Source organism: Harpia harpyja, chromosome 14, assembly GCF_026419915.1.
Source record: "Harpia harpyja isolate bHarHar1 chromosome 14, bHarHar1 primary haplotype, whole genome shotgun sequence".
Taxonomy (NCBI): domain Eukaryota; kingdom Metazoa; phylum Chordata; class Aves; order Accipitriformes; family Accipitridae; genus Harpia; species Harpia harpyja.
In genome coordinates, this window is record NC_068953.1 from 25,133,170 (window position 1) to 25,160,933 (window position 27,764).

The following is a 27,764-nucleotide window of genomic DNA, read 5'->3' on the forward strand; positions in this document are numbered from 1 at the left end:
CTCTGCCAGCTTCCAAACTTCTGTTTCTCTGATACAGAAACCCTCTGCCCTCTCCCCCTGAGCTCTTGCTAATCATTCATGTAATGTGATGTTCACCTTTAAAGCCCCCTGTGCATAAAACCAGTACAATTAGTTCTTTATCCTGTTTTTGAAATTTATACTAAAAATCAATCTGATAATGCAGAAGCTACTATCTGTGAAGGAATACAGGCACAAATATAGTTGTCTTTAATTATTCTAATTTGTATTTGCATTAATGAAGAATGAAGATGATAGAATGTACTTGAATATAACTTGGATCTGAATTCTTGATGTGAAAGAGAAGATTGTCATAAATCCTTAATGTTCATACAGTTTTGTAGAGGGTGAGATGGTCGTAAAGTCTCCTTGGTTTATTGAGTTCTTTTCTATCCTGAGACTAAGCAGGCTGGTGCCAAATATACCACCCCTCCAAATTGGATGCCATTCTGTCAAAGCTCATCTAAGATCTGTAGACCATTTTGCGCAGAGTGTTGAACAGGCACTATTGATATAAATAAGATCTGGCACCTTCCAGTTATTTCAGGAAATTACCCTTTCCATCCAAAAATCCACTTTAATAATGTTCATAAGGAGAAACATTAAACCTAAGGATCTTGGATGTTTCTTATCCGGATGTAGTTCTAAACTTGTTGCATTTCAGCAGCAGGAGAAGCTGAACCAAAGATTATTAGTCTCTTTGGTTGGACATTCACAGGAATTTTCTATTTTTCTTTTTTTATTATGGAGTGAGTGTTAACTTGGAATAAAGGAAGCAATGTTAGCTTAAACTTAGCTGATTTTATCACTGGGATTTTGAGGGGGAGCAGAGGAACTTGATTTAGCAGGCATTGTTTGTCATTTGTTACTCTGTTTTTCTTCCTTCCACTGTTCCTAGTGCTTCTGGACAGTAGTCTAATGTGAGTGATGTTCCTTCATGCTCCTCACTGTAGAACTGATCAGACTTACTGTTTAAATATTTTTTAAAATTCTCATTAAATATTTCTATTTTGCTTCTGTCTTGGAAGCTTTGTGGTACAAGGAGAAAGGGAAACATTACTCATTTATAAAATGTAACTGTATGCAGAGCTAAATATGAAAAACATGTGTTGGGGGAGAAAACAGCAGTAGCTTATAACTAAAAGTGCATGTGTCGTGAAATGGTGAACTGCAGAAAACCTGCCTGGCCAAAACGTTGCTATCCAAATTGGCATTTGGCCATAATGTAGACATTAATACACCTACTTTTCAAAGCACTGCACTGTTATCTGTTATTTCAAAAATAGAAACTCCAACAGTACAAGACTTCTTTATGCTATGCTGGTTTATTGGTAGGCAGTTAAGTGCCGGTGTGGCATGTACTGGAATTGCTAACGTTTTTTCCTGCATAACCAGTTGTTCTCTGGTAATACTGCAATCAAGTAGGGTGCCTGCTTGCTTTACAAGGACTGCATCACAGATAGAGGCAAATTGGACATTGAATAACATCAGGAAGCTGCTTCTCTTTTTTATTATTTTTTTAATTTTCTAAGATGTGGCTGCAGGTCAGATTCTACCTTTAGCATCAGCTGAAATAATGCACTTAAGTGATTGCATTAACAGTTGTCCTTGATCCACTGCTAGGTACTCACGCTTCTTGCAGAGTAGCTAACTGTTAATTGGTAAGCATCCTTTTTTGAGGTGAAAAAGTTGACTAGCAAGAAATCTTTCACCAGAAAGACTACAAAAGCAATTGGCCCCTTTAACTAGGTATGTTGGCAGAAAACAAGGTATGCAAGCGTGCTGTTTGACCATTGTTAAAACCTCTTGATTTGCACAGTCTGAGCAAAATGTCTTTTACTCCATAGAAGCTCAGATGATCCCAGATAAGATAGCTGGATAAGCTGAGAAAGTATATATGACCTGGTTTCAGGACTGAATTTTCTGATGTGAGTTTAGGAAAGTTATGAAAAAGTTAGTACTTTTCTAAATGTACAGAAGTACTGTTCCCATTTCTTAGATTAGCGTTTGTTACTTTAAAATAGGTAAAACTTACTGGTAGTTAATATTTTTGCATATAATTAAATGCAGATATCTGTTTCTCTAATAAATTACTTTTTTTGTGCTATCTTTTCAAGTTCCTGGAGAGCACAAGGCAGGTTTCATGAGCGCTTCAACTGAACAGAAGCGCACAGGAGAAACTTTGACTCTGTGCTAAAGTTTTGTTGTTCACAGTTCTAAGTAGTATTTACTGGGAGGAGGGATTTAGCCCCTGGTTTTGTGATGGTAAAGGCTTTGGCTAGGAAATTTGATTTTTAAGCTCTGAACTAGTTATCTCTGGTCTGCTGTTTTAGAACATCTGGCACTGTTAATCCTGGTGATTGCTATATATTTTTTTTATTCAGCTTTATATTGACTGTTACTGGGGCCTGGACATTCATTGTGCTAAAAGTTCATTAAAGGAACATGTGCCAGAGGAAAACGAAGTGTAAAACAGTGCAGGTTTAAATATTGGCTTGATAAAGTATAGATTTTGTGAAGCAACAGATCTTTAATTCTGGTAGAGTCAAGTCAGCCCATCTTTGAGTGACAGGAATGGAAGAACTTGAGGATGCTTAGGAAGAAAGGAATTGATGAGTCTGATTTAAAAGTCAGAGTGCCAATATAAAAATGGCACAAAGAAAGAAAGAACACAGATTTTCTTGTTTCTGAAAAGATGTTGGAAGAATCTTTTCTAGTAATAGATTGCTTTCATGAAATGACTGTCTTCTTCCATTTGGCGGTTATCAATCCTGATATTTGTTAGAATATTTAACAAATCTAGCTGAAAATGGATAATTGAGAGAAGGCAGGAGACACTCATCAGGAGAGTAGTGCTTCTCTGTGAGGCTGTGAATTTGCCACTTCTTTGAAAGCAGATGCTTAAGCGCATACAGATTCACACTAATAAAGCTCAGTGTTTGGAGCAATTACAAGATTTGTATGCATTTTCCCCACTTATTTGGGGTGGGGGAAAAATAGAGGTTACAGTCACTTACCCAAGTAGGATTTCTTCCTATTTATGATTCACAAGACGTGTCAGTGCAGCAGAAGTGCCTATTGTTTTGATTTTTAGATCAAAAGAAAATACTGCCTGTCTTTAAATCTGTGGAAATGGTTAGAGTAACTGAAAGAAACATGAAGTATTTCCAGAGGATTAAAGAGGACTGTCCAAGCAGGATGTGTGGTCTCCTGGATAACACAGGTCATGACAGTTCTTCACTTGACTTCTGCATAGAGCCCATCAGTGTTTGAGATATTGCATATCTTTGAGAGAAGCCCAGTCTTATTTAATAACTGTTTGTTGTTCTACAGTGCTTGAGCATATTAATATAAGTATATAAGGGGAAGAGAAATCCTACTGTCAGCTGAGTCATCTTCATATAATGCTGGCTGATAAAATATTCATATATGGGAGACAGATGCATTCATCTGCAGTCAGTTCTTTTTAGGAATATTAGACCAGTTCATTGGTACTAATCACTTTGTATCAGGACCTCTCTGCCGTTCTTGTCCTCCATCCTGCCTTTCTGCCCTCTCATCCCCTTTGTCAGAGACTCTCAAATCACTGCCAGAGCTATACTAATGCTGCTGGATGGGAAGAAATGATGCATCCAGTTTGTGTGCTTGCATACTTGCAAGGCCTTATCCATTCCAGCTCCCATGTAATCCTCTTGGACTCTGGCTCTGGTGCTCTGTGGGAGAGACTGCATTCAGATTTCCAGGGATCTTTGAAGAACAGTGTGAAAATGGCTTTAACTTTGTCTGCTGTTAACAGGATTTTGGATACAAGGACCTACTGTTTGTTGAGACAGTTCAACTTTTTCTTGTTCCCCTTCATTAGCATTATGGGGATAATACTTGAATCTTTTTTTATCAGCTTGTTTTCTGGATATAGTTATGATTTTCTATAAGTGTTGTAAGGAAAATGCTATATCAATGCCACATATTTCATGTTTAATGGCTTGTAAGCTATATCAAAGAATCATAGCAAAACTAGTCATTTAATGCTGTTAATCCTTGAAAACGTGAGGTTCTTTGTAAAACCTGTAGATTAAATAGCTTTTACTTAAAGATGAAAAGTAAATAAAATTACAATAAATAGGTGGAAGAGAATGCAAAAGGAAGGCAAGAATGGAAAAAACCCCAACAAAACCAAACAAACCACCCCACCCCCCCCCCCCAAAAAAAAACCCCAAACAGTTAAGTAGTTAGTTGAATTAAATCAGTGGTGGGACTACTTACCTGAATAGTTCCAGCCGAGCCCTATAGGTATCAACATTTTTGAGTGGTCTGCTTTGAGTTTTTTTCATCTAGCCTTCCTAATATTAGTCTCCAAAGGATTAATTCCAGCTTAGCAAACCGTTTAATTCTTTTAGAGAGTCTAGACAGTTGCCTTCAGCAGAATTTGTATATACTTTTGTTCTAAGATCCTTAGGTTGGGAATGCCTTTTTTTTATTAAGTTATAGTGTGTATAGCTAATTAGCTGTGCAAACCTAGAAGTGTGAAACTTTAGGTGAGCTTTGCAGTTTGATTACAGTTTAGGGTTAGTCTTGTTTCATTATCTGCATATACAGTGATAACTGTTTTCAGAAACTACACCCTGATATATTTAAAGAAAACTTAACTGGTGCCATTTCTTTTTATCTTGACTGGTTTGTGTGCTTCAGCAATTATTCCTTGCTTCGAGCAGCTGAGCTGTACCTGATGAAAGGGTAGAAACCTCAGAGGTAGGTAGAGCAGGTAGCAGCTCAGGTCAAAAGCCGCTGCGCTCCTTCTCAGGTAAGTAATCCCAATTTAGAGGCTTAAGTCGTGCATAGGTGCAGCTCATGGCAATTAGTGCTGCGGCAGGGTGGCCTTAAACTAATTGCGTGGTGCTATAGGTATGTAGAGGTAAGGGAAATATTTCAGAAAGTTAGTGTTTGATGTGAAGAGAAGTCAGGGTAAGAGCAGTGCTCAAGATTGAGGTGTCAGAGGTGCTCCAATAAACAGATGGGAGTACTAAAAGAATAATACAGTGCTCCTGAAAAAAAAATGCTTTGAGAGCTGTTGGAGAGCAGCAAGATTGCTTCCTCCAGGCTTGTAAACCCTCAGCCTCCCAGTGCTGAGCCAAGGGTGGTGAGGAGGGTTATGTGATAGGCTTGGGAGGTGAGCCAGAATGCATTGGCTCACTGTGAATTTTCAGCCTTGGGAATAAGGCAAGACTCTTCAGTTTGGAAGTAACTGAATCTAAGGAACAGCTATGAAAGCACAAAACTTGTGGGAATGCATAACCAGTGTTAATATTTGCACTCGGGTTTTTTTAACATTTCCTAGGGAATCAGTTTCTGTGTTAGTTGACGCATACTTGTTTCAGCTGAAGTCTTTATATTAAAAAGTACTGTGTTTAGGTACATGGATATCATCAAATCTTTCTTGTTCTTCGTAACAACCCTTCGTAACAACAATTTTAGGGAGTAGTTTACCTCATTTTTTTCAGCTTTTGAGTGTAGGATATCCAAAGTGAAAGTGCAGGCTTTTTGCAACACTAAAAGGATTGTCAAAGTTTTAATGTCACGGTGTTAAATGTTGTGAGGAGCATGCTCATCTGTCTTAGCTCTGCTGTATTATAAAACATAGAGTATCATGTGTGCAACTGAAATAAAAGTACCACAGCAGGATAGAGATGAGATAGAAGCTGGGGGTGAAGATAATGAATTCTTTACTCCAGAAGATACTATAGACTGAGCTGCTCTGTGAAAGTAACGGAGTTTTCTCTACTGTCTCAGGTTATTTAAATGTTCCTCAGAGACTGGATAAATAGATTTTATATACCAGTTACAGTAAAGAGTATATAATAGAACGTAGCTGACTGAGTTTTTGTGAATTATTGATGCTGTGGTCGTGAAGATAGTTCTTAGTGGCTAGTAAAGGTTTCCTGTCCTTGATAAATAAAGCTTAAGACTTCTGTATTCCACGTTTATTTGCTACAGAGCATCTTAATTAAATGCAAAATATTTTGTTAAAATTAAGTCCAGCATTCTATTTTTAAAATAACTGGAGCGAGAGATTCATTTTAGTATGCCATCTATCCGTTGTGTCTTTGGACTAAATGGTGTAAATCAAGATTGCTCTAAGAAAGCACTTTAGGAGAAGCAGGAAACTATGAAGAGTAGAGAGCATGCGTGTATCTTCAAAACCATAAACGTGTGATGCAGTGCTAGCTTCAGAACTCTAGTTGATTTCTAAGGTTGCTAAAGCAAAGAAAGTTGAGGGAGTGGGAATTATATTTTAGTATATCCATGTGTTTAACTCCTATTTCCACTGTTGCTAGCTTCTTGTATTTCAATATACGGTGGGTTTGGGTTGCATTTGCTCCTGTAATTAGGGAACTGAACTCCCAACATTTAGAGGGGTTTATTTAGGAATTCATTTAGGAAAGTGCTCCCTTCCTGTCGTTGCATGAGTGCACATTGAGTATTGGAGTGTTATTTACCTTTTGTCATAAAGTAGTGGAATGATAAAGGTAGGAGTTCAAATGGAAGGCTCAGCCGCATCATTGCACATTTTAGTTGGATGCCCTACAAGTCTGGTTTTGCTTGTCAGTGGCCTTCTTGCTAACTGTCACTTGATATGAAAGAATTAATGATTGTAGAGGCAAAGTTATTCTGTTCTCTTATATCAGCGTGCCCATGGCACAAGTTCCTGCTTAAATTTCAATGCACAGTTATTGAAAACTGTTTCCTCATTCCCTGCTATCTAGGGAAAAAAAAGAAGCAAACTCTCAGTCAGAAGCAACTGTTCCAAATCTGTTTGTTGTTTATACATAAAACTGCTAGTTCATGTGGTAGACAAATGAGCAACCTAACATAAACCAAACACCAAAATTTAGTATTCTGGGTTATTGTGGTGGTGAAGAGTCACATTATAAATACAGTTGAGTTCTCAGTACAAGAGAAGACAAAAGAGGTTTTACTTTGTAGCTCCTTAAAAAAATAAAAAACAGAACTGCAAGCACAGATTGCGTATTTTCTCCCCGTTCTGTCTTTTGTATCACAACATTTTGCTACTGTTCAGCTAGCTTGGAAGAGATTTCTTCCAGAACACAAGTTTGCAGAAGTCTTCTTTCCTGGCTGATGATGCGTACTATCTATTTTTTTTTTTTTTTTAATGCTTATATGTTTCACTTCTCTTTTGACTCTTATTTCTGAAAAATGCTTGAAAAATTAGAATGGATAGATGCAGTCTGATTGCAGTTGTCAAACAATCTCTGCTGTGAGATCATTAACTATAAATGGTTGTGAGGATAGAGCCTGATTTATGAGTAACAGAAGACAGACTGCAGACTGGACCTGCTACCTGCTGGGTTGCTTAGCTGTGGCATGGCTGGACTGGCAGTAAGGTGGTGATAAGTTGGCTTAAAAACACGTGGTGCAAGACAAGCACGTTGAAGTGCTGTCATGATGTGGCATGAAATCCCCCAACAAAATGGGTGTTGACGGGGAAGAAGGAACTCACTTGTAATGGTGGAGCTGGGGGGAAAAAAGGATGGGAATGGATTTACTGTTCAAGAGTGCTTGGTTTTGCTCTGAGTGCTGAGCAGATTTACTTTAGTTAGGGAAGGTGTTTCCCACTTCGAAACATGACATCTTCAGGAGCCTATGTTCAAGGCAGATGAACACAAGGTAATTTAAGGTTGTATTTGAAAAAGGAGTGATTTTTTAGAGGAAATAGTATTATTTGAATTTTATTAAAAAAAAAAAAAAGACCCAACCCTCACCCCGAAGCTACTCAGTGTAGATTAGCATAATTCAGTTAATTTAAAATGTAATTTCGTTACAGTTTGTACCAGAGAATGCCATGAAATAGCCTTCCTTTACCTACCCTGGTTGTTCAGGGCAAACTTGCAGTGGTTTCACTGCTCAGCAGTGTGTAGATCACCTGCTTCTGTCATGGTTGCTTGAGCTCACCAGTGATATTTAATATCCTTGTTAGGACTTGGTTGAACTTTGAGCACAGTTCTCAATATTTCATAACAGATCACTGATTATCACAAGACAAAAATCAAGAAGCAGTTGTAGTGATCCATGCTTCGGTATAATTAAGTTACTGCAGCGCAAATGATCGTCCTAAGAAGTGCCTAGAAGTTGCTTCCACTTGATCCATTTATTTATATCAAAAGAAGAGCTGGTACATCACTGGATTAGCACTACAGTCACGTAGTCCAGCAAGCCTGTAGTAGTGTGATATTTGCAAATAATGAACTTCCAAAATAGCCTTTAAGAGGGTATTTGCAAGAGTCATGGGTTCATTCTGTAACTCCAATATTAGTTAGCCTATATTGATTAGCACTGGAGTTTCTCTATAGCATAATCAAGTGACTATCTGGTGTGGCAGTAAAATAATAGTGATATAAAACTGTGGCAGATTCCTTGGTTAAATTTCTCTGGCAGCCATTGAAAGTATTTTGAGTGTGAACACATTTGTGGAATTACTTGTCTGCTCCTGTGATAGTGTGCTGGGATATATGCCAAAGAAATTTGTCTCTTTTTTTTTTTTTTTTTTTTTTTTTTTTTGTAGCTTCATAAGCCAGAATACTATGCAAACCATTTTTGGCTCTTACTACAATGAAAATGTGAAGCCAAAGAGAGTCTGCTGTACCTGAACTTGAATCACATAGTACTTGTAGACTTGGACAGGAAGGAGGTAGAGGAGGAAGAAGACATCGCATAATTTAAAAAATCAGTGTCAGTGTCTATTGTGCTCAGTAAAACAGTGAAGAATTTTAGACCTATGTTTGTGTGAATTCAAGGAAACTGGAATGAGGAACTGGCACAGGGACTCTTACTGTGTGCCAGTGTTTCCTGTGAATCTTGAAATAATCCTGATTTTTCTCATTTGACAGTTGTTGTTATGGTTAACACCAAAAATCCTTAATCTAATGCTTTGCTCTGAATTTAGTGTTAGCATATAGGCTGAAAATCTGCTGTAATTTCTGTGGTATTTTGCCTGACATGCTGGAGTGGTACTTGCTGAAGCACAATGTGAAATTCAGTGTTTTGTTCTGATACTGTAAATTACTTGCAGTAATATTTATTGACTGAACTTATCTTGTTGAGTTTTTTTTAACGGGAAGGTCCTACAACATAAACTCTTGTTCAAGGTATGCACTCTGCATGTGGGATTTTTACATAATTGAGGATTTTTGTTTTTCCTTTCTGCCCTCAAAATTAGATTTTTTTGATTCATACTGGATTAAATAGCCACTTCTTTCTGAAAATGTAGATGCATATCTTATGGAAGTGTATAATGATGCTATAGAAAAACCTATCTGCATTTCTTAACAAGGAATCTAAACTTCCTGGATTATAAAGTTTAGAGATAATGTATTTTGAAAAGGGAACAAGTAGTATGTTGTGACAAGTGGGTTTGTATAAACAGGAAGAAACAGACTTGAAGAATAGCCTATGAAGATCTTATTATAACTGAGCACATGTATGTTGTAGTAAAAATACTCAAAGTCACTTATTTCCTCCAAATGTGGCATGATTCGTGTCATTCCTGATGTATGCTGTATTTTCTTTGTGTCTTGAAAATGAATTATTTCACTGGTGTCCCCTTGAGAGGGGAGTGCACAGTTTCAAACTCGGTCTCCTTGCAAGAACGCATGAGCTAGTTAACTTGTTTTCCTGGGCTTTTATCTTTCTATACTGTGTTGTAAGGAAGAACTTGACCACCAGTAGCTGCCTTAGTTTAGTAGCAGTTAAACAGTAGGTCACGACAGTATTATGAAATGGGGCTTGTGTAGTCAAAATGCTCTGCTTAGATAGTTACTGTGACTGTTTTTGAAAACTAATTTGTTGCTGTTGCTATATCCATGCTGTTCTATATGCTTTCCAGTTTAGGTAAGGGATATTGGGACAGCAAATACCGTAAAACTTCAAAACTGAAAATATAAGGTGTGGTTAACTTCCCTGATTCAGTAAGCCTGAAAAAAGAACTGGCCTCATTAATGAATATGTATTTACCACCTTTGAGGATTGACACAGGTGCTGTAACTTTGGCCGTGAACATTGCAGGGCTTTAGCTGTATGACATGTCTGTAGTCCCTGCAGCAGCATTCCACTAGTGCTTTCAACTGAGTAAGGAGAGAGTAAAAATAGCAATGGTAAACTTTCCATCTGTATCACTCAAAGCTGAAGCCCTGGGCGGGGGGGGATCAGTATCTTATTCTCATAATTAAAGATGCTTTATGATAATACATAGTTTGTACATAGTGCTGTTAGCCAGAAAGCATTAAGTACTTTACAAAGGCAATTGATACCATCATCTGTGTTGTATGAGGAAACTGAGGAGGGATGTGGCCCGAGCCACAATTATACAGCTAAGCAGACTGAACTAGAGGTAATTGTGTCCCATCCTTTGCTGTACTCACTGTCAGCAATATGCCCAATCTTCTCTGTCCCACTGACCTGTTGGTGTGACTGAGGTCTCTTACTACTCTGTGCAGGAGTAAGTAGAAGAGTCTTGGGTCTGGATTCTTGATAGCCATCTTCTGTGCACATAGTTCATGCTAGCATAAGGAGACCAGAATTGCTGGTAAACCTAATTTGTATAAATTGAGGCAATAACACAGGCAAAAATAAATAAATAAATAAAAATACTGTGTTACTATTAACTATGGAGTGTGTTTGTGCCTTAGGTAGGCCTGGCCTGAATTGGGAAGTTGTAGGTGCAGATAGCTCTACTGCTTGTGAAGATAGCTGGGTTTTTTTCTGCACACATAAGAAATGTAATCCATAATCCACATAATCTGCTCCTGGGTTATTGAGAGTAGACTAGGCTGGAGAACTTTGCCACGTGATAAGCGTTTGTGGGTAAGGGGGAGCAGAAATGCTTGCTTCATTTTAAACGGCAGTAGCTTTGCACTTCTCAGTAATTGACTTCCCTTGGGGAACAAAGCTTGCCTGCCCTTTTTTCCTTTATTTTTTTTCCTCTTTGTCAAATCAGTGTTTTACATATGCCCACGGTAACTGTTTTGAATTGCTTCCTACTTTGTTTTTGCTGAAGGCTGGTTTCCACATTGCAATGTTGCCCTGCTTGTTTTGAACATTCTGATGGGGTCCACAGAAGTAGTGCAGGAGCATACCCATAAATTTAACTTGGGTCTCCGGCTCCATCAAATGGAGCTCTGTTTCCACAGAGACCAAAGCTCGTGTGTTTCAAGAGAGATATTTATAGGACCTGCTGTTTAGCTGGTGGAAGGACTTTCTTCCTTAATAGGAGAGCAGATTGTAACAGGATTCCTCTTTTCTCAGAATGTCTTTTGCCTTTTTCTGTCACATTCTTTCCTTTTTTTCTATGTCCCTTTCATTGCCTCCTTCTTACCCATGTCTGCTCTTCCTCTCTTCTCTTTCACTTTCTGTATCACTAGTCCTGTTGCACAAGAATCTAATGCCACAAGGGAGTTTGCAGAGAGTGGGGAAAGGACCCAGCCTTCGCTTAAAGGATACTGTATTTTAAAGATAAAAAATCCCCAGGTCATTTTGTACCTCAGTTGAACGGTGCTTGCTGAGTCACCAGCTGGGCAGAGAAGTTCGTGAAGAGGCAGAGTATCACAGAGCCAAGCCCTGGCCTTCAGCTCCAAGAACCTCGCACGTGTCAATTATTCATGGACCTTGCTTATGAGTTGTCATATGTCCTTTGGCCTCGCAGTTAATAAATTTTACATGTAGCTGTTTCTGCTGATGTTTGCGGTAAGCTTGATGTCTTGCCTTCTGATTGATGGCCTAGTGGTAAAGGGCTTAAAAAGATAAATCTCTTACAGTAACCCTTCTGTCTTGGAAAGTTGGACTGTACCTAACTAAAATGGTCCAAGAGATTCCTTTAGTTGTCTGTCAGTAGGAAAACAAAGTAGAAAGGACATTTGACCTAATGACAGGCTACAAGTGCATTAACTCAGTGTCCTAATACTTTAAGGTGGGGGGTTTTTTCCTTCAAAATTGTCATGTTGCCTTTCTGCAGAGTTAAGATACTGAATAGTTGTAGCACTTATTTAGTGATGAAGGGCTACTTTAAATTTAGAGATCTGTGGTTTTTAATGATGCTATAGACTATATCTGACTTTAATTGGCATACTATGAAATTGAAATTGTTTATTGCCACAGCAACAAGGTGCTCCACTTTACAATATGAGCTGTTTTCAGAAACAAAATAACATCAAAAGGCGTGAGTCCAAAGCAGATGAATGTTGAAGAAAATTGCCATACTAAGGGAACTGTACGTGTTGAAGGAATTCTCTTGCTACCCTCTGCTATCCTGTTATCCTGTGATTCTCATTAAAACATCTGCTTAGATTGTAAACCTCTTAGAAAGGGGACTTTACATTTATCATGATGCTGGAGTTCAGGATGGTATTGCAAAGCCTACCAGCGTTAGTATCGTTCCATTCCTACTTAAGTGCCACTTGGTGGATCTTTTTTTCTGTCCCATTTCCTTGTATTCCCTGATGTTGGTGCTTTTCTGCCTGTTTAATACGGTGCAACAGCTGGTAGATCAATAGATTGGATTCATGTGCTGCCCTCAAAGGTACATGCCTCCAGCTCTCCCCACCCAACAGCCAGAATGAAGTCTGTGAGGAAAAGGCTTTGTGCCAAGATCCTGTTAACATGCATACCAAAATCAGCTAGGCTCTATTTACTGTGTACTGGACTATTTCTAACAGTAAGGGGTAAAAAATGCTCCTAGAAGAGCTTCACAACATCTCTTTTAAAAACATCAGGCCATGGCTGTGGTGATAGACCACCAATGTGAGCTGCTGCTTGGTTACCAAGAGGATAAAATTTTATTCCAAGGGGATATTTTTATACAGTTGCTTATTCATATTACAGTAGATGCCAAAAGTGCCCTTATGCTCAGCAGTATAGAAATATTAAGAAAATTCCAGTTTCACAGAGGCTACAATCCAGTCTAGTTCTACTTCATCATAAAACTAGGCAATCTTAACAGCCTGTAGTTGGATGATTAGTACTGGATTATTCTTCTATTGTAATTTTAATTATTGATTATTCTTCCATTGTAATTTTCTCTCTTTTGCACACACCCAATCATTTAGCTGCCTGAAAGTCAAGTACTATCCAGGCCTGCCATACACCTCGCTATCGGCTTGGCAAGGAAGTTGAAACCTTCCAGGTGTACATTGGGTATAGACTAAAGTGTAGGGTTTTATTTTCATTGTCATAGCAGTGACAGCAGGACTGTAGGCAGTATAGACTGGCAAAAAAACATGTTCTGCACAAATAATTTTCTACTAGAAATGTGTTCTGTTCTGCACTCAATTATGCTTTATACAGCTTGCAATAGGAAGTGGAGTTATACATAGAAATGTTCTGGGTAAATATTTTATAATTAACTGAGTAACAGCTTTGATTTGCAGGTTTCCTAACAAGTTGTAGTGACCAAATACTATCGTACTCTTCACATCTTCGTAGCCACTGTTGCCTCTTCCTATGCCCCTTCCAAATTCCTTTTATATTTTGCGTACTTCAAGTAAAAAATGAGTTAGTATCATCCTTAACTTCTTTGCAGCTGTGAAACAGTACACAAGCTAGGACAGTTTTGTAGACTGGGTGGGAATATTGGGGAGCCATCCAAGACTCCCTGTGAACCCTGAATTTTATGGAATGATGTATCTTTGTAGTTATGAAATAAGCTTGACACATTTAAACCGGAAAAGAAAAAAGGAACAATTTACGCTGGTCAGAAATTGAAAAAATGAACAGAACTATCCTCTCAAATTCTTATCCTCTGTGGTGTCTCTAGCTACACTAACAAGGCAGTTTGGTCTTTTTGTTCCAGCTGCATGGAAAGAAAGGTGGGCAGAGGAGTAACTATCTTGTTTAATGGTGGAAAGGTTGTTAACCTCCAGAATATCTAATTGAAATTCCTGAGAGTAACTCTGGATGGGGGGGAAGTCTAATTTATAATTTGCTGTGCTGTGGAGTGAAAAATAAGAGGTGTTCATGAAGATGGTGAAGATTAATGAACAAACTGACATTCCTTCTTTGAGTATAGCTCTCTTCAGCCTGTGTAATATTTTCATTATTTACTTTATTGGACTGTTTTAAAGTTTAGACTTGTAAATTCATGTCTCCTAGGAATAGTTTTTAAGGAGCTACAATGGGTAGGAACGATGCTTTGGTTTTTATCCCCCTCTCCTTTTGTTTGTTTTGTTTTGTTTGGTTTTTGCTTTCGTGATGCAATATGTCTTGATTTTGTTGGTTTGGTGTTTGGGGTTTTTTTAAGGGATGTTTCTTTTCTCTACAGGTATGGTGTTAGTCCTGAGAACATTATTCTGTATGGTCAGAGTATTGGTACTGTCCCTACAGTAGACCTGGCATCTCGGTACGAGTGTGCAGCAGTAATCCTTCATTCTCCCTTGATGTCTGGATTACGGGTAGCTTTTCCCGACACTAGGAAAACCTATTGCTTTGATGCTTTTCCAAGGTACGTATAAACACTGCAAAGAGCGTTGTTCTGTACTCAATATGCTCTTTAGGTGTTTAAAAGGGACTAGTTGTGTAACTTGCCAGGGAACTTTATTGAATTGTCACCTGCATTTTAAACTTCAGATACACACACCTTCCAAATCCAAGCAGAGATGCATCATGTAAGAAAGAAGCTGATGTCAGTCTCAAACTGATGTGAGTCAGCTCAACGAACAAATAAAGTTTTAGCGTTTACAACTAATTTTTCTCCTGGTTTTTGTGTTACGAGTTGTTAATATCGGAATTTTTATGCTGTCAAGTTTGGAGTAGTAGCTTAACAACTGATTATACACTTAAGTCCTTCAGGCTAATGACTAACAAATTAGTAATTGTACACTCTTAGCATCTCAGTCAACTTTGATTTAGAAGGTAACATGATGCAATGAAATGGATGTGCTGTTTTCAAGCTGCTTGTTAAAATATTGCTAGTTTTACTAGATCAGCAGAGAAAAAGGTATAGATTATTGCTGATTTCGAAGGGAGAAAATACAAGAGGGTCAGGCTAGAGCATTAGACTAGTGTGGTTCACTTTTCAGTATGGTTCTCCATTTCATGTATAATCTCGAGGGAATGCATTTAGCGTTTCTTTGCCTTTGGTCCTTGTAAATAAAAACACTCCTGCATCTTTGCTATGCTGTCCATATAAAATCACTAAAGGTACCGAGACTTGGATTTGTTCCTCCTTGATGAAGATCATGTAAGGTCCTAATGTCTGTGACCAAAATAAAGGAAGTTACTGTCCTTCTTTTGTAAGATTTTCAGCTTGCTTTAAGAAGCTCTAGAATATTTTACATACAGAAAGCTATGTACAACTGGTTTCAAGATAAAACAGTTGCCTTTATAACCTAGTGTTTCATTTGAACAGCAATTGCAACAGTCTGAAATTAGAGTATCCAAGTATTTGGGAATAGTAGAGGTCCTTGGAACAGCAGATGTTCTAGGAATCTTTTAAAACTTCTCATTTGACCCAGTTTAAATTATCAGAGAATACAAGAGGGGAAGCCAGTCTCTTTGTAGCAGTGTATATAGACCTGGGGTGGGGAAGGTGAGGGGAGGCACAGATAAAAAGCTAAGTAGTCTGTGGAAGGGAGAAGGCAAAGCAGAGACTCACTGAAATCTTGTGCAAAGCTCAGCTTTGCTTCAGAAGGTCATGTTTGCAGTAAGTGTAGTAGGGGATATTCATAGCATTTGTTGTGTTTGTTTTATTTTGGTTACAACAGATTAAAATTAGAAGGTGGGGGAGGCCATAGATATAAATCCGTATGCCAAACCAGCTAGAAGTAATAATGACCAAGTAATAGTGGCTCTCACAGTATCTTTGTCCAGTCCCCATGTTTAGAATTCTTCCAAATAGGTTATTAATTAATTAAATTGTTGAGGGCGCAGTCAGAATTTGAAACACTTATACTCCAACTCATTCATCATCCTCAAACCTGAAATCCAATATGCAAGAGGGGAAAAAAACAAAGCCTTAAAAATAGTTCTGGTTACAAAAGTAACAGTGATTAGCTGATACCAGCCAAATCAAATAACAGTTTAAAAAAGAAAAAGTGTGAGGGGGGAACAGTGACAACAGATGTACTGTAGCACTTGACTGTTTCATTCTTACCCTACTGAGCTGTTCATTGCTGTCCGTCTGACTTCACTTGTACTGTAAGCAGTGAAAATAAACAGCAGTGCACTTTTATGAATGTGTGCAGCTCAACTGTCTGTCTTCATGGTGGGAAACAAAATAGTTCTGTGTGCATCTACAGTGAATTGCTATTATGTGCATTTTATGTTGGGACTCCATGAGAATTTGGTCTCTGTAGATTCTTCTAGCTGCAGAGCAGTATGGCTAAGAATACTAAGTCAGTCTAACGTGCAGTTTAAATACTGCCTTATGAGTCGCTGAGTTGGCAACGGGACGCTGTCCAATTTTCTGCAAAATACAAATATTATCTAGCTTAATGGTCTGTGAATATATGTGAAAAAGTAGTTTCATTATCTGAATACTGAAGGGAAAGGGGTTTCCTGGTTTCCTACAATAAATGAGAAATTGGTATCCAGCCACTAAAATGATGTATAAACATCTCTGTAGCTGTATGTAGCTGACATGTCTGTCACATCATGGACCGTGGGGACAGACCCTTCATGGGCTTAAGACTTCAGTTTATATAGCATGTTGATTATAAAGTATTTACATTTGGCTATGATATTAATTGTGGGATGAAAATTATGGGGGAAAAAAATCTGCATTATTCTGATGTCTCTCATGTTCTTGGGATATTTTTCTGTATTCAGCGTAGTTGCACACAACTCAGGTTCCAGGCAGGAAAAGTGAAATAGGCTGCATTTTAATTTTAAATCACACTTTTCCTCTTTAAATGACATGAAGCCTGTTTTCTTGGAGAAGTATTGAGACAGAGACAGAAATGTGTTTACACTCAGCTGTTTACTAGAATACCAATGACGTTTCTCTAGAATACTAAATGCTGAGATTTATATGCGTGAGCTTTAGTGCTTCAGTTTACATCTTAATTTCTAATTAACTTTATATTTTCATAAAGCTTCTTTAAACCTGTTTTTAAGTCAGTGTATGTTGGCATGTGTATTTTTTAATCATTTTAAGCAGTCTTGATCACTTTAAAATCTCTAGACTTACCAAAATTACATTCATTCTTGTTCTTCAGGAGCAGGAAAATCCAAACACATTTTATTAGATAGCATAAAGAAATAGACTTGTCGTTCTGTGAAGTCAAATATTACTGATACCTATTTTTTCCACCCACTTAATTCCATACTCTGCATAATGTCCTGAGCCAGTTCCTCCATTTGTTCATGTAAGTGGAGCTGGTAGGAAGCTGAGAGTTCATTAGCACTTGGTGTCTATGTACTGATTTGGAATTATTGGTAACTACCAACACGAAATGGCTGTCTGCAAATAAAAGCTGGTGCCTGCATGAGGACAGTCAGAGAAGGCTGCTGTTTACCAGTTTGAAGTTCATGTGCTACCAGTATGCTTCATAATTGGGGTTTTCTGGCCTGAATGCTTAGGTGTGAAGGTGCCTTTGTCACTCTTCCCTTTCTTCTGAACCCGTTTTCCTGTGAGAAGTGGTCACTAGCTATATTGGTCTGCTAAGTGTAGCTGGAACAAAAGGAGAAAAGCTTACTTTAAGGCCACTTTGCAGTCAGTGCTGGTGAAGAAGTTGGTTGCATGAAATAAAATCCTGTGTGAGTTTCTTCTGGTTTGCAGTTAAATATCCTTGTGTAATGCTCTTCTCCCACAGTTTTCTTTTTTGCCGTTTGAACGTAGACGATCAGTACAAAGAACAGATTGTTTTTCTTTTGCTGAATCTGCTTTAATTTGGGGGTTTAAAGACAGGCTCAAACCTTATGAGCTGAGGCTTTTTTTTTTTTTGAGTCTTGTGACTGGAATGTAGTTAATTAGTTCCTAATCTGTTAAATTGGAAGGTGGTAATGTGTACTGTGAACAGTCCACACTGGCAGCATGTCCCGTGGAATCTTTTTTGCCTGTCAGTGGTTTTGGGGATAGATATACTCAATGTTTTGGGGTTTTTGTGCCACACGTTATCTGCGTGCTGCCCATTTGAGCTTCTTGTCATTAGAACTGGTGGGATGACGGTGATGGCAGTGTGGGCTCCTGTTTACATGTGTGTTTTGGGAGTGAGCCTTGTTCCGTGTCACTTGGGCACAATTCCAACGTTTTGCAGCCATTTAAAAACACGCAGCAGTAACTGGATCATGTGTCGATAGTTAAGCTTGCTTTCTTTAATGGTATGGAAGTTAAAGCCCCAAACTGAGCTATGTTTTTCTTTTCCATCCCCCAGCATTGACAAGATATCTAAAGTAACCTCTCCTGTGTTGGTAATCCATGGTACCGAAGACGAGGTAATCGATTTCTCTCACGGCCTGGCCATGTACGAGCGATGTCCGCGAGCGGTAGAGCCCCTCTGGGTGGAAGGGGCTGGGCATAATGACATAGAGCTTTATGCACAGTACTTAGAGAGACTAAAACAGTTCATATCTCATGAACTTCCCAACTCCTGAAGAAGCCTACCTGATTTTACCTCAGTTACTGTGAATGGAAGAAATTACCTGGTTTTGCACATGCTTTAACTGGATAGCTGTAATAGCTTTATACTATGAAGAAATACCCTGTCTTGAGGGTGTTCTAATCAAACATCTGATGAAATTTGTCTTTTATATCTGGAAATTATTCTACTAATGCACACAAATATGGTCAACTACTGTAATTCCAACAATTTTTAGCTTCGTTGCCCTGAAGGAAGTGGGAATACTAGCTGCTTATGGGGACACTTTTTACCTAGTGCTGTATTAATCGAAGATCAGTTTTCTCTGTCTCACTTCAGATCATTTATAATTCTGTCCTACAAAGACTTTCTTTTCCAGTGTTCTCAGTGTGGAGAACACACAACTGTTATGAGCTACAGCTTGTTCTGAACAATCAGTCATGGGTTCAATCTAAGGGAGTACTTTCTCTGTAAAGTTTCTAGCTGTGGTATTGTAACCAGAAAGTTATTGTGATGAAGTTCCCCCTCCTCCCTTCTAGTGTTCTTTTGTTAACTTACTGATCTTCCTGAGTAAATTATTTAAATACACTTTTTCCTGAAAATAAGCAAACTACTTTATGGGGCTAAACTCTGTAACAACCTCTCCATTACCTGTATAAACATAACTGGAATATTCTTAAAGGAACTAGGGACAAAATTGCTTTTGTTTTAAAAATAAATGTGTAAATTTACTACTAGAAAACTCATTTTAATATTCAGATGGTCTGAATAATAGCCATAACAGACATTTCCTCCTGTAAAGCATTCCTGTAGACTTTTTAAAAGTACTGTACATATTTGAATTTACATTGTGCATAGATTCTTAATTGGTAGTTTTAATTTAAGTCTAGTTACAATAAACTGCAAAATTCTGGTTTGTATATGATTGAATACATTTTGTTAAAATATGTTTTTATCCCTATATTATTTTGCTATTAAAGTTTTATAAAGTTTCCAGGACAAAAAAAATTTACACATTTATGTTTTGATGAATTTATGTAACTAAATTTTCATTGAGCTGATCTTTTTAGTTTAGAAGTAATTTGATTCTTTGACACTGGAATCGCACAGATTATGCATCAGAAATGCAAGACACTTAAAAATTGTTACAATACTAGCATAGGTCTAATTTTTCCAAATTTAAAGGCCTTAAATGTACTGTAAGCCTCAGATTGTTGTATAAATTGATCGCGATTGATTGCAGTTTGTGTCCTGTTGCTAGAATGCAACACAGTGATTGTAATGGAATAAAGGATGCATGGATTAGAGCTTGCTGAATTTTTGAATCTTACTTGGAGCATAACTTTCATACACAAGGAAAGTGTAAAGTACAGATTACTTGATAGAGTAACTTGAATTTCATTATTTAATTCCTTCCTTTCAAGGAAAACTCTTCTAAAGTACAAAGCCACATTTCCATGAAGCTTGGTATGTAAATCAAATGTAAAAGAGATTACTTTCAAATGGTGTTCAGCTGGTTTTAAGTAATGAAAAATCATGATTCATTGCCTAGAAGAAATGTTTGAATGTAGTTGTCATGAGTCCTTATAACAGGCCTGCAGTTAATCTTCAGCACAGTAAGTGTGTCTGTTGTCTTTGATTATTGACTTGGCCCTATTACTGTACAAGGAGAAAAACTGGTATTTTCACTTACTGTGGGGGGAAATGAGGACACCCGTCCTGCTCCATGTCATCTGGATCCTTAGAATCTGGATCTGTGCATCTGTGTTGTCCAGTGGCGAGTTTTAAATGTCCCAAGCAGCAGGGCCCCCAGCTGCTTTCTTGGTGACTATTCCAGCCAAAATTGGCAGGTTTTGCCTAATCATCACCTCAAGTTTGCCACTTCCTTCCTGTACTTTAAATAAATGTTCAGATACATGTCTCTCTTTATTTTGCACCTTCATAAATCCGCAGTGGATTTTCTTCCATTTCTACATGTTTTCTTCCTGAGACTGTGTAGCCCCATGGAAATAAGGCTGATGTCTATGGTATAGGTATTAAAGATAATGTTTGAAAGTGTAAGCCTGTCCATGTAGTAACTTGGGGAATTTTTACTTAATTAGGCAATGTTCTTTGATACCCACATTGAATTTTGTGTTGCTCTGAAAGCTTCAGCCTACAGTGTTTCTTTTCTTTATGACCCCTTGTAGCTACCCTTTTACTTCAACAAACTGGTACTTCTAACCTTTTCCCTGTAAATTGTTCGTTGTTTTCTTTTTTTTTAATTACTACTTTTCTAACTCCTGCAGTCATTTTGTGACTTGTCTTTGGATTTGCTTTGCTTTTGTCAGTATTCCTATGTTAATGAGAACCCCAAATCTGAATTCAGCATTGTCATGTATGTCCCATGGTCTCTGCACATGCAGCCTGAGTTCACAGTGTTCTGGCTGAACGTGAATTTCCACTTGTACTATCTTTTATTTGTCCAAATTCCTGCCTAACTAATTCTCAGAGGTCCCTCGCTTTTCTTCTGGCTTCTGTGTTGTCTGTTTTGCTTTGTGAAGTTCATCTACATTTAGCTAAATGTTTTGCTGTTAATTAAAATGTTAATTGACCTATCAGTGATCCACTGGTGTGGATCTTCTTCCCTCTCTTTTAATTCAATAATTTGTTTACCTGTTTTGTCCCTTAAATATTTTTTTTCCTTGTAGCCCTATTCCCATCCAATAATTCTTACATTAATTCTTAAATGAATTTTTTATAATTTTCTGACATATCCTTTTACACAAAATAAATAGTAGTAGTGGGCTGCTTAATATTGTAAATTTGTATCAAAGCATTACCATTTCAGGCATTTCAAAATACTACTGCTGGTCAACATTAGAATTACTAGTTGAAAAAACCTGGGGCCAACTCATGAAACTACTTGGAAGACAATGGATTTCAGGTCCCTGTTTCTTTAAGGAAAAAAACAGAATTTTTAAATGATGGGAAGGGAGATGATGTGAGGTTATGAAGAGAAACTTTGGGCTTAAAAAATAGTCTGTTCCAGCAAACTGCTAACATTCTGTCATTTAAATGTGTAATATGGGCCTTTACAACAACTTGCTATGCATATTTTAGAGCTACCAAGGTGTCCCTGTAAAAATGGCTATCTGTGCCTGGATGAATTATGTGACAGGTCTTCCAAGGGTGTAAGTGATCACTAACATTTTTTTTCTTGATGTGGATGCCCTATCCATTTTTCCTGTGTGACTTACCATCTTTGTTTATATAGCACAGCCATATATGATGTACAGCTTTTTTCAGGAAGGTGAGATGTGGCACATCTGTTTTTCTGTCAGTAGTTGTCTAGTGTTTGTACTTTGAAAAAGCCAGAGGAAAATACTTGTTACAACTTTAAAGGTAGTATTTTCCAAGGAGTTTGATATGCATCCTTTTTACATTTATGTACCTGTTACAAATTTCAGTTGTATTCATGTGGAGACCTGTTAACCTCTCTAGCCTCTGCTGCATTTTTCTTCCTTGTTCTTCCGTGTCATTAATATGTAACTTGTGGCAATTCTCTGGGTGCTGACCCTTTAGCTTTCTAAATGCCCAAACCTGTATTTACACTTAGTATTGTACACATCTTTTATAAACTCTGCATTGTATTTGCTTTTTCTGAATGATGCTAAACGTAGAAGTAGAGAACCAATGCACTTTCTTCCTCTGGTTATTCATTCAGCACTAAACCTTGATTTTTCTCATTTGGAAAATGTTTTCTTCCCTAGGTCTATTCTCATGAATGTAAATGAATGATCTCATTTAAGTCCATCTAACTTACTTCTCTCTATGCTGCTTTGTGGAATTCACTGGCCATTTTAGCTCTGAAATTTGTTGTGTTGCAAATGCAGTCGTTTTGTACTCCCAGCGCTGGCTAAGGGTAGGGTGGCTCTTCGATGGTGAGCACTCCGCTATTGGGAATGAGGTCAAGCACAGAAACTACCTGCTGAGTAGTTACGGCTTTCAAAGTCGGGCAGTAATTCTTGGATGAGATGGGTGTGAATTTCAAAGCGGGAGGTTGTATTTCAACGGTGCAATATTTGGGTCTCCTAACTTTGCTACAACAGTAAAAAGCACAAGCTGGTCCATAACATCAGGAGAATGAGCTCTACTCTGGTTTTGAAGCTGGGTTCCTGCAGTAACCAAACTAATTTTGCAGAAAGTGTTAGAGTAATATGCCTGCTGTCTTAAAAAAACCCGAACAAACAACAAACAAACAAACAAACAAACCCCCACCCCCAAACCCCAAGAAGACCCTTACACTTTCAGCCTGTTAACTTGCAAATTGTCTGGTTCCTGTAAACGTGCTTCGTTCTGCGTTTCCTTACGTCCCGCAGGTGCGGTGGGCTGCGTTCCTTTCTACAGTAAAACTCTGGGTTCCTGTGGGTCTGCCGGGCCGCTGTCCCCTCTGCTTGTAGCTTTACGTGGGGGCTGCCGAACGCAAAGGTGCGCTCGCTCTTGTGCTCTGCGTGGGACGTGGCTGAAGTTTTTCCATTCGGCAGAGGCCAGAGCATCTCTGCTCCCCCCTGTGCCGGGAAGGGCCGGCTGGCGGCAGCTCTCCACAGAACCAGCCCTTGTGTCCAGATGCGGGGGGGGGAATCCCTCCTGCCGCAGCCCGGGCAGCCCTCCCAGCCGCCTGGGCTCCGCGCCGAGGGGGAGCGGGGCCCGCCGCGGGGCCGGGCTGCGCTCCGCCGGGGCTCCCCGGGCACGGCCGGGCCGACGGCCGAGGTAAGCTGGCGGCCGGCGATGCCGATCCGCCGGGCGCAGCCAGGTAAGGACCCGCCGCAAGCGGGGGTGCGGGGGGGGGGGGGGCGGAAGCTCTGCGGGGCCAACCCTCTGTGTCTGTATTGCAGGTCCCCCCCCCGGGCGGGGCCCCCCGAGGAGCCCCACCGCCGACCGGCGGCTGCCGCTGCCGCTGCCGCTGCTGCTGCTGCTGCTGCTGCTGGCGGGCGCCCGGCCCGGGGCGCAGGCGACGAACTTCAACAGTCAGTAGCCACACGGTGACGGTCTCCCCGCGAGTGTCCGGCGGTGGGGCGGGCAGCGCTGGCGCGGAGGAGGAGGAGGAGAGGGGAAGGCAAGGCAAGGCAAGGCGGTGCTGCAGCTGCCCCGGGGCCGAGCCCCGCGGTGCGTGCCCGGGGCCGGGAGCGGTCCGCCCTCCGCAGCCTCGGCCGCTGCTTTTTACACCCCAGGGTGGGCTGAGGCCGCTCCGGCGAGGCTGGGGCCCAGGGCTGCCCAGGCTGTAGCTGTCCCGGGGGAGGAGAAGGAGCGTGGCTGCTAGGGCTAACCCTTACTTTTATCTGAATGAAAAAACGGAAGGGAAACACGCCCCTGGTTTCCAGTTTGACTTCAAGACGCAGACAGACGGCATGATTTGACTGTGGCTTTGGAGGTGACTGCATGCAGCAGGCCCTAAGCTTATTTTCTCCTTTAGTTCCTCGGGCCGTTTTTAGTTTAAGGGCTGCCTTTGAAGACAAGACATTGATCCAAAGTCTCTTATTCTAAATAATGTTTTACACAGCAGTTTATTCTAGAGAGCTTGCAGACCTACTTAAAGATTTAACGTTGCTTACATTTCAAGCCACTCTGCTGCAGCGGTGCCACTGGGTGCACTTAGGGACGCTTCGGGTCTGCCCCAAAGCCCTTTCCCTTTGGCTCAGACTGGCACCGGTCGGATGGCAGCGGTGCGTGCAGTCCTCCTCCGCCATCTGCTCCCCAACACATCTGCGCCAGAGGAGGGGGCAATATGGACCCCCTATTACTGGGGTCCTCCTGAAGCCGGGTCCTCCTTCCTCTCTCCTTGCTCCTCCCGGGGATCTCGCACAAGCAGTTTGCTCCCCTGCGCATCAGCCCATCAGTAAACTAGTGGAAGAGCTCATTGATCTCTGGGGGTCTTATCAAGAGGGTTCTTGCAATAGCTATTGATTGCTCTGAATGAAAGACGCAGTAAAGATGCAAAATGCTGCTTTTGCTATGACATATTCCTGAGTTATCCACTGCCATCTAGTCCTAGCAGTCATATTTTGCAGTTTCTAAGTAATACAACATTATATTCAGGGACAAATTACAGCCATAAATGTGCATTTTGATATGTAAAATTCCAACATAATAGTAGAATACTTAACTAATATGATTACAATATGCAAGCAGTCCCCTGGACCGTAAATCATAACGACTTGAAGCTGATAACCTTAATCTTGAATCAAATAAAAAAATACTTGAAGCCTCCCAAACATGCTGGGCTGGGATCCACCTCTAGGAAATAGAAGAACATTCTTAAAAATCTTGTTTTCTGCTTAGAAATGAAAGGGAAGGCTGCAGGCACATTCCAGGGCTCCCAGGACATGACCTCCAGCCTTTAGCAGTACCGTCTGTCATTGTGTTAAAACATTAACTATTTCAAACACTTTTGGCAAGATGCAATTAAGTTTGGGGTTCCTTGTCCCTTTTAATTATTAGAACTTTCTTGTGTGTTTGCAGCCCTACTTATCATGAAGTCCCAGCCTACTTATGTTGCATTTAATTGTTTTATTGATCCATTCGCAGAGTGTAAATTGAACCTTCAGGCTCAGCCTGGATGAAAGAGAGCTGGGTAGGGGCACTACCTCAGAAGCAAATTTAAGCTCCAGAGAGTCCCGATTCTCCCACACCCACACCGGTACCTTCCTGCCTGCAGGATGGAGCTGCTGTGGCCTTTGAGCAGCCCCAGCTTAACCCTGTTACACCAGGCTAATGGCTTTAGTCAGCAGGCAGAGACCAGAGAGATCACCTAGAAAGCAAAACTGAGCCTTTCATTTAAAGCCAACCTGTATCTACTGGAAAACTAGAGGCTGTGCTGGGCCCTGGGGCGGGACCCAAAATGCAAATGGCCCAGTAGGAGCGTAGAAGGTTCTTTTCTCAGTCATGTATGAAAAAGGCTTTTGCAGTCTTTAATAGGAATCATTATTTATCTTAATGTTTTTCAGAAAATTTATATGGAATGGTACACACTCTTTTGGTGAGTGGGGTTTTTTTTTAGGAATCCATGTACTCTGGAGTGTATGTATGAATAACAAAGATAGTTTTCCTGAGCATTACAGAAAACATTAGTTTAAATAAAAAATTACAAATAATCATTATTACATTATAGTACCTAAAAACCTATCTATTGCAAATCTATTGATCTGGCCTGTCGAAACATTCAGTAATTGTGTCAAAGTAGTGTAGCAATCTGCACTGTATCCAGGGCTACAGCAGAACACTGGTAACTGTAGAGAGATTTACATCTATTTTAAAGAAACAAACCCACTGGGATTCTTTGCTGTTTATGTTTAATAGGTTTTACTGTATTTATGATTATTACAGAACATAGCCTGAATCCCAACAGTTCTTTGTGGGATATGGATTATGAAAGACTGTTGCACAGTAAGAAAACCCTTCCCGGGACCGTGGGCTCTTACAAACCCTCCAGCCTGTTCAGGAGCAGCTCTCTCCTGAGTCACCAGGGAAGGAAAAGTTTGCTAAGTCAGAACCTGGGCCAGAAACCACAAGAAAAGCAGTTGTCCTGTGACATGCTCCTTAAACTTTCCAGATATGTTCTAATGGATACCTTTGAACCTAGCTTGGCCTGGAATCTCTTTCGGTTGTATAACTGTGATCAAGAAGTCAACCTGCCCAAAATTCCTATCAGTCCTCTCAAGGTGGCCCAGCACAAGGTGAAGCCATTCTTGCTACGCAGGGTGCTTCGGCTCCTTAGGAATATGGGAGTGTTGTCTGAAGCTCAGCAGTCCAAGGCCTTCTCTCTGCTCAAGAAGCAAATGCTTAAACCAAGGAAAACACCGTTAAAGCCCAAAGTGGAACAAGGTGGTAGGTATAGAAGGAGGAGACGTGGGTTTTGGTATTTCAGGTGCATTCTGGTGCTGGCTAAGTGAAGGCGTGGGGCTGGGCTCCGTGCTGTCAGGGCGAGGGGTGCCGGCCAGGGGTGGACATCACTGGGAGCAATCGGGTATGCGGTGGTCCTGCGTCGTGCCGGGAATCGGTACTCAGCATTCAGGCTGAGCTAGAGCCGGGGCTCAGAGTGCTCAGCCCTAAGCAGGAGGGCTGTGGGGAGGCAGGTAGGAAGCAGTCGCCGTCTGCAGAAGAGAGGCTAGACGAAGGCTGGTAGGGTGTGCGGAGGGCGGTTGCCGCAGATGGGCCACTCTAAGGAGACAGCCTGTGGGAGTCAATACAGCCGCTAAAAGCCATGTTGTGGAAACGCGGTGCCCGGCTCGGTGGGGCTGCCAGGCCCACGGCGGCCCCGGGCGTGAATGGTGTGTTGCTCCCCACTCCCCGGGGCCCGGCAGTGCACCAGCCCTTCCAGCTCCCACCAGAAGCTGACAGGTTCCACGCCCCTGCTCCGAGCTGGGGGTTGCCTGTGGAAATAGAGCTACACTACATTGAAATCGTAAAATGACTTTCCCCCAAAAAAAGTGGAGAATTACAGGAAATGCGGCTGGGAAGGGGCGCAAAAAAAAAAAAAAAAAAAAAAGAAACCAAAACCCCCACCCAAATTAATAATAATAGAAGAATCTTATTTGATAATTAGTATAAGGTAGGAGCTAACGGCCCGCGTCCCCCGCTTCCAGGATGCGCAGGCAGGTTTGCCCAGCGCGGGGCGGGGGAGGGAGCCGGGGCAGCGCGCGGGGCGGGCAGCGCGCGGGGCGGGCAGCGCGCGGGGCGGGCAGCGCGCGGGGCGGGCAGCGCGCGGGGCGGGCAGCGCGCGGGGCGGGCAGCGCGCGGGGCGGGCAGCGCGCGGGGCGGGCAGCGCGCGGGGCGGGCAGCGCGCGGGGCGGGCAGCGCGCGGGGCGGGCAGCGGCTGTGCAAGGGCGACGCCGGCCGGCCGGCCGGGGCACCGCAGGGGCAGGGCGCGCCCCGCCGGTCGCTGCCCGGTTTCCCCCTGCGGGCAGCGGTGCCCGCAAGCGGCGGGGCGGGCGGGGGGGAGTGTGTGGACGGACTCCGGACACACGGAGGTTTGGGGGACCCTGGTCTGAGCTGGCGCTGGCCCTGCGGCGGGCGCCGCGGGCCCCGCACAGCCGGAGTCATCCCGTGGTGCCTCCAGCTCCCTGCTCCGTGGGAACGGGGTGTTGCTCGGGGGATGCTGACTCCCCTTCTCCTTCCTTTCTCCGAGTA

General features: G+C 41.1%; 2 protein-coding genes across 2 annotated transcripts in view; both read left to right on the forward strand.

The window, feature by feature from the left end:
• The window catches only part of ABHD17C (abhydrolase domain containing 17C, depalmitoylase), a 30,285-nt gene extending 10,382 nt beyond the window's left edge, over positions 1 to 19,903 (forward strand). Inside the window, exons 2-3 of the mRNA XM_052806981.1 lie at positions 14,342 to 14,521; positions 18,393 to 19,903. Coding sequence (XP_052662941.1) covers positions 14,342 to 14,521; positions 18,393 to 18,612 — 400 coding nt within the window. The 3' untranslated portion in view covers positions 18,613 to 19,903. The remainder of the gene's footprint in view (positions 1 to 14,341; positions 14,522 to 18,392) is intronic.
• A 6,078-nt stretch (positions 19,904 to 25,981) lies between these two features.
• Positions 25,982 to 27,764, forward strand: part of LOC128150630 (cell surface hyaluronidase-like) — a 55,858-nt gene continuing 54,075 nt past the window's right edge. Inside the window, exon 1 of the mRNA XM_052806983.1 lies at positions 25,982 to 26,462. Within this exon, the coding sequence (XP_052662943.1) occupies positions 25,997 to 26,462 (466 nt within the window). The 5' untranslated portion in view covers positions 25,982 to 25,996. The remainder of the gene's footprint in view (positions 26,463 to 27,764) is intronic.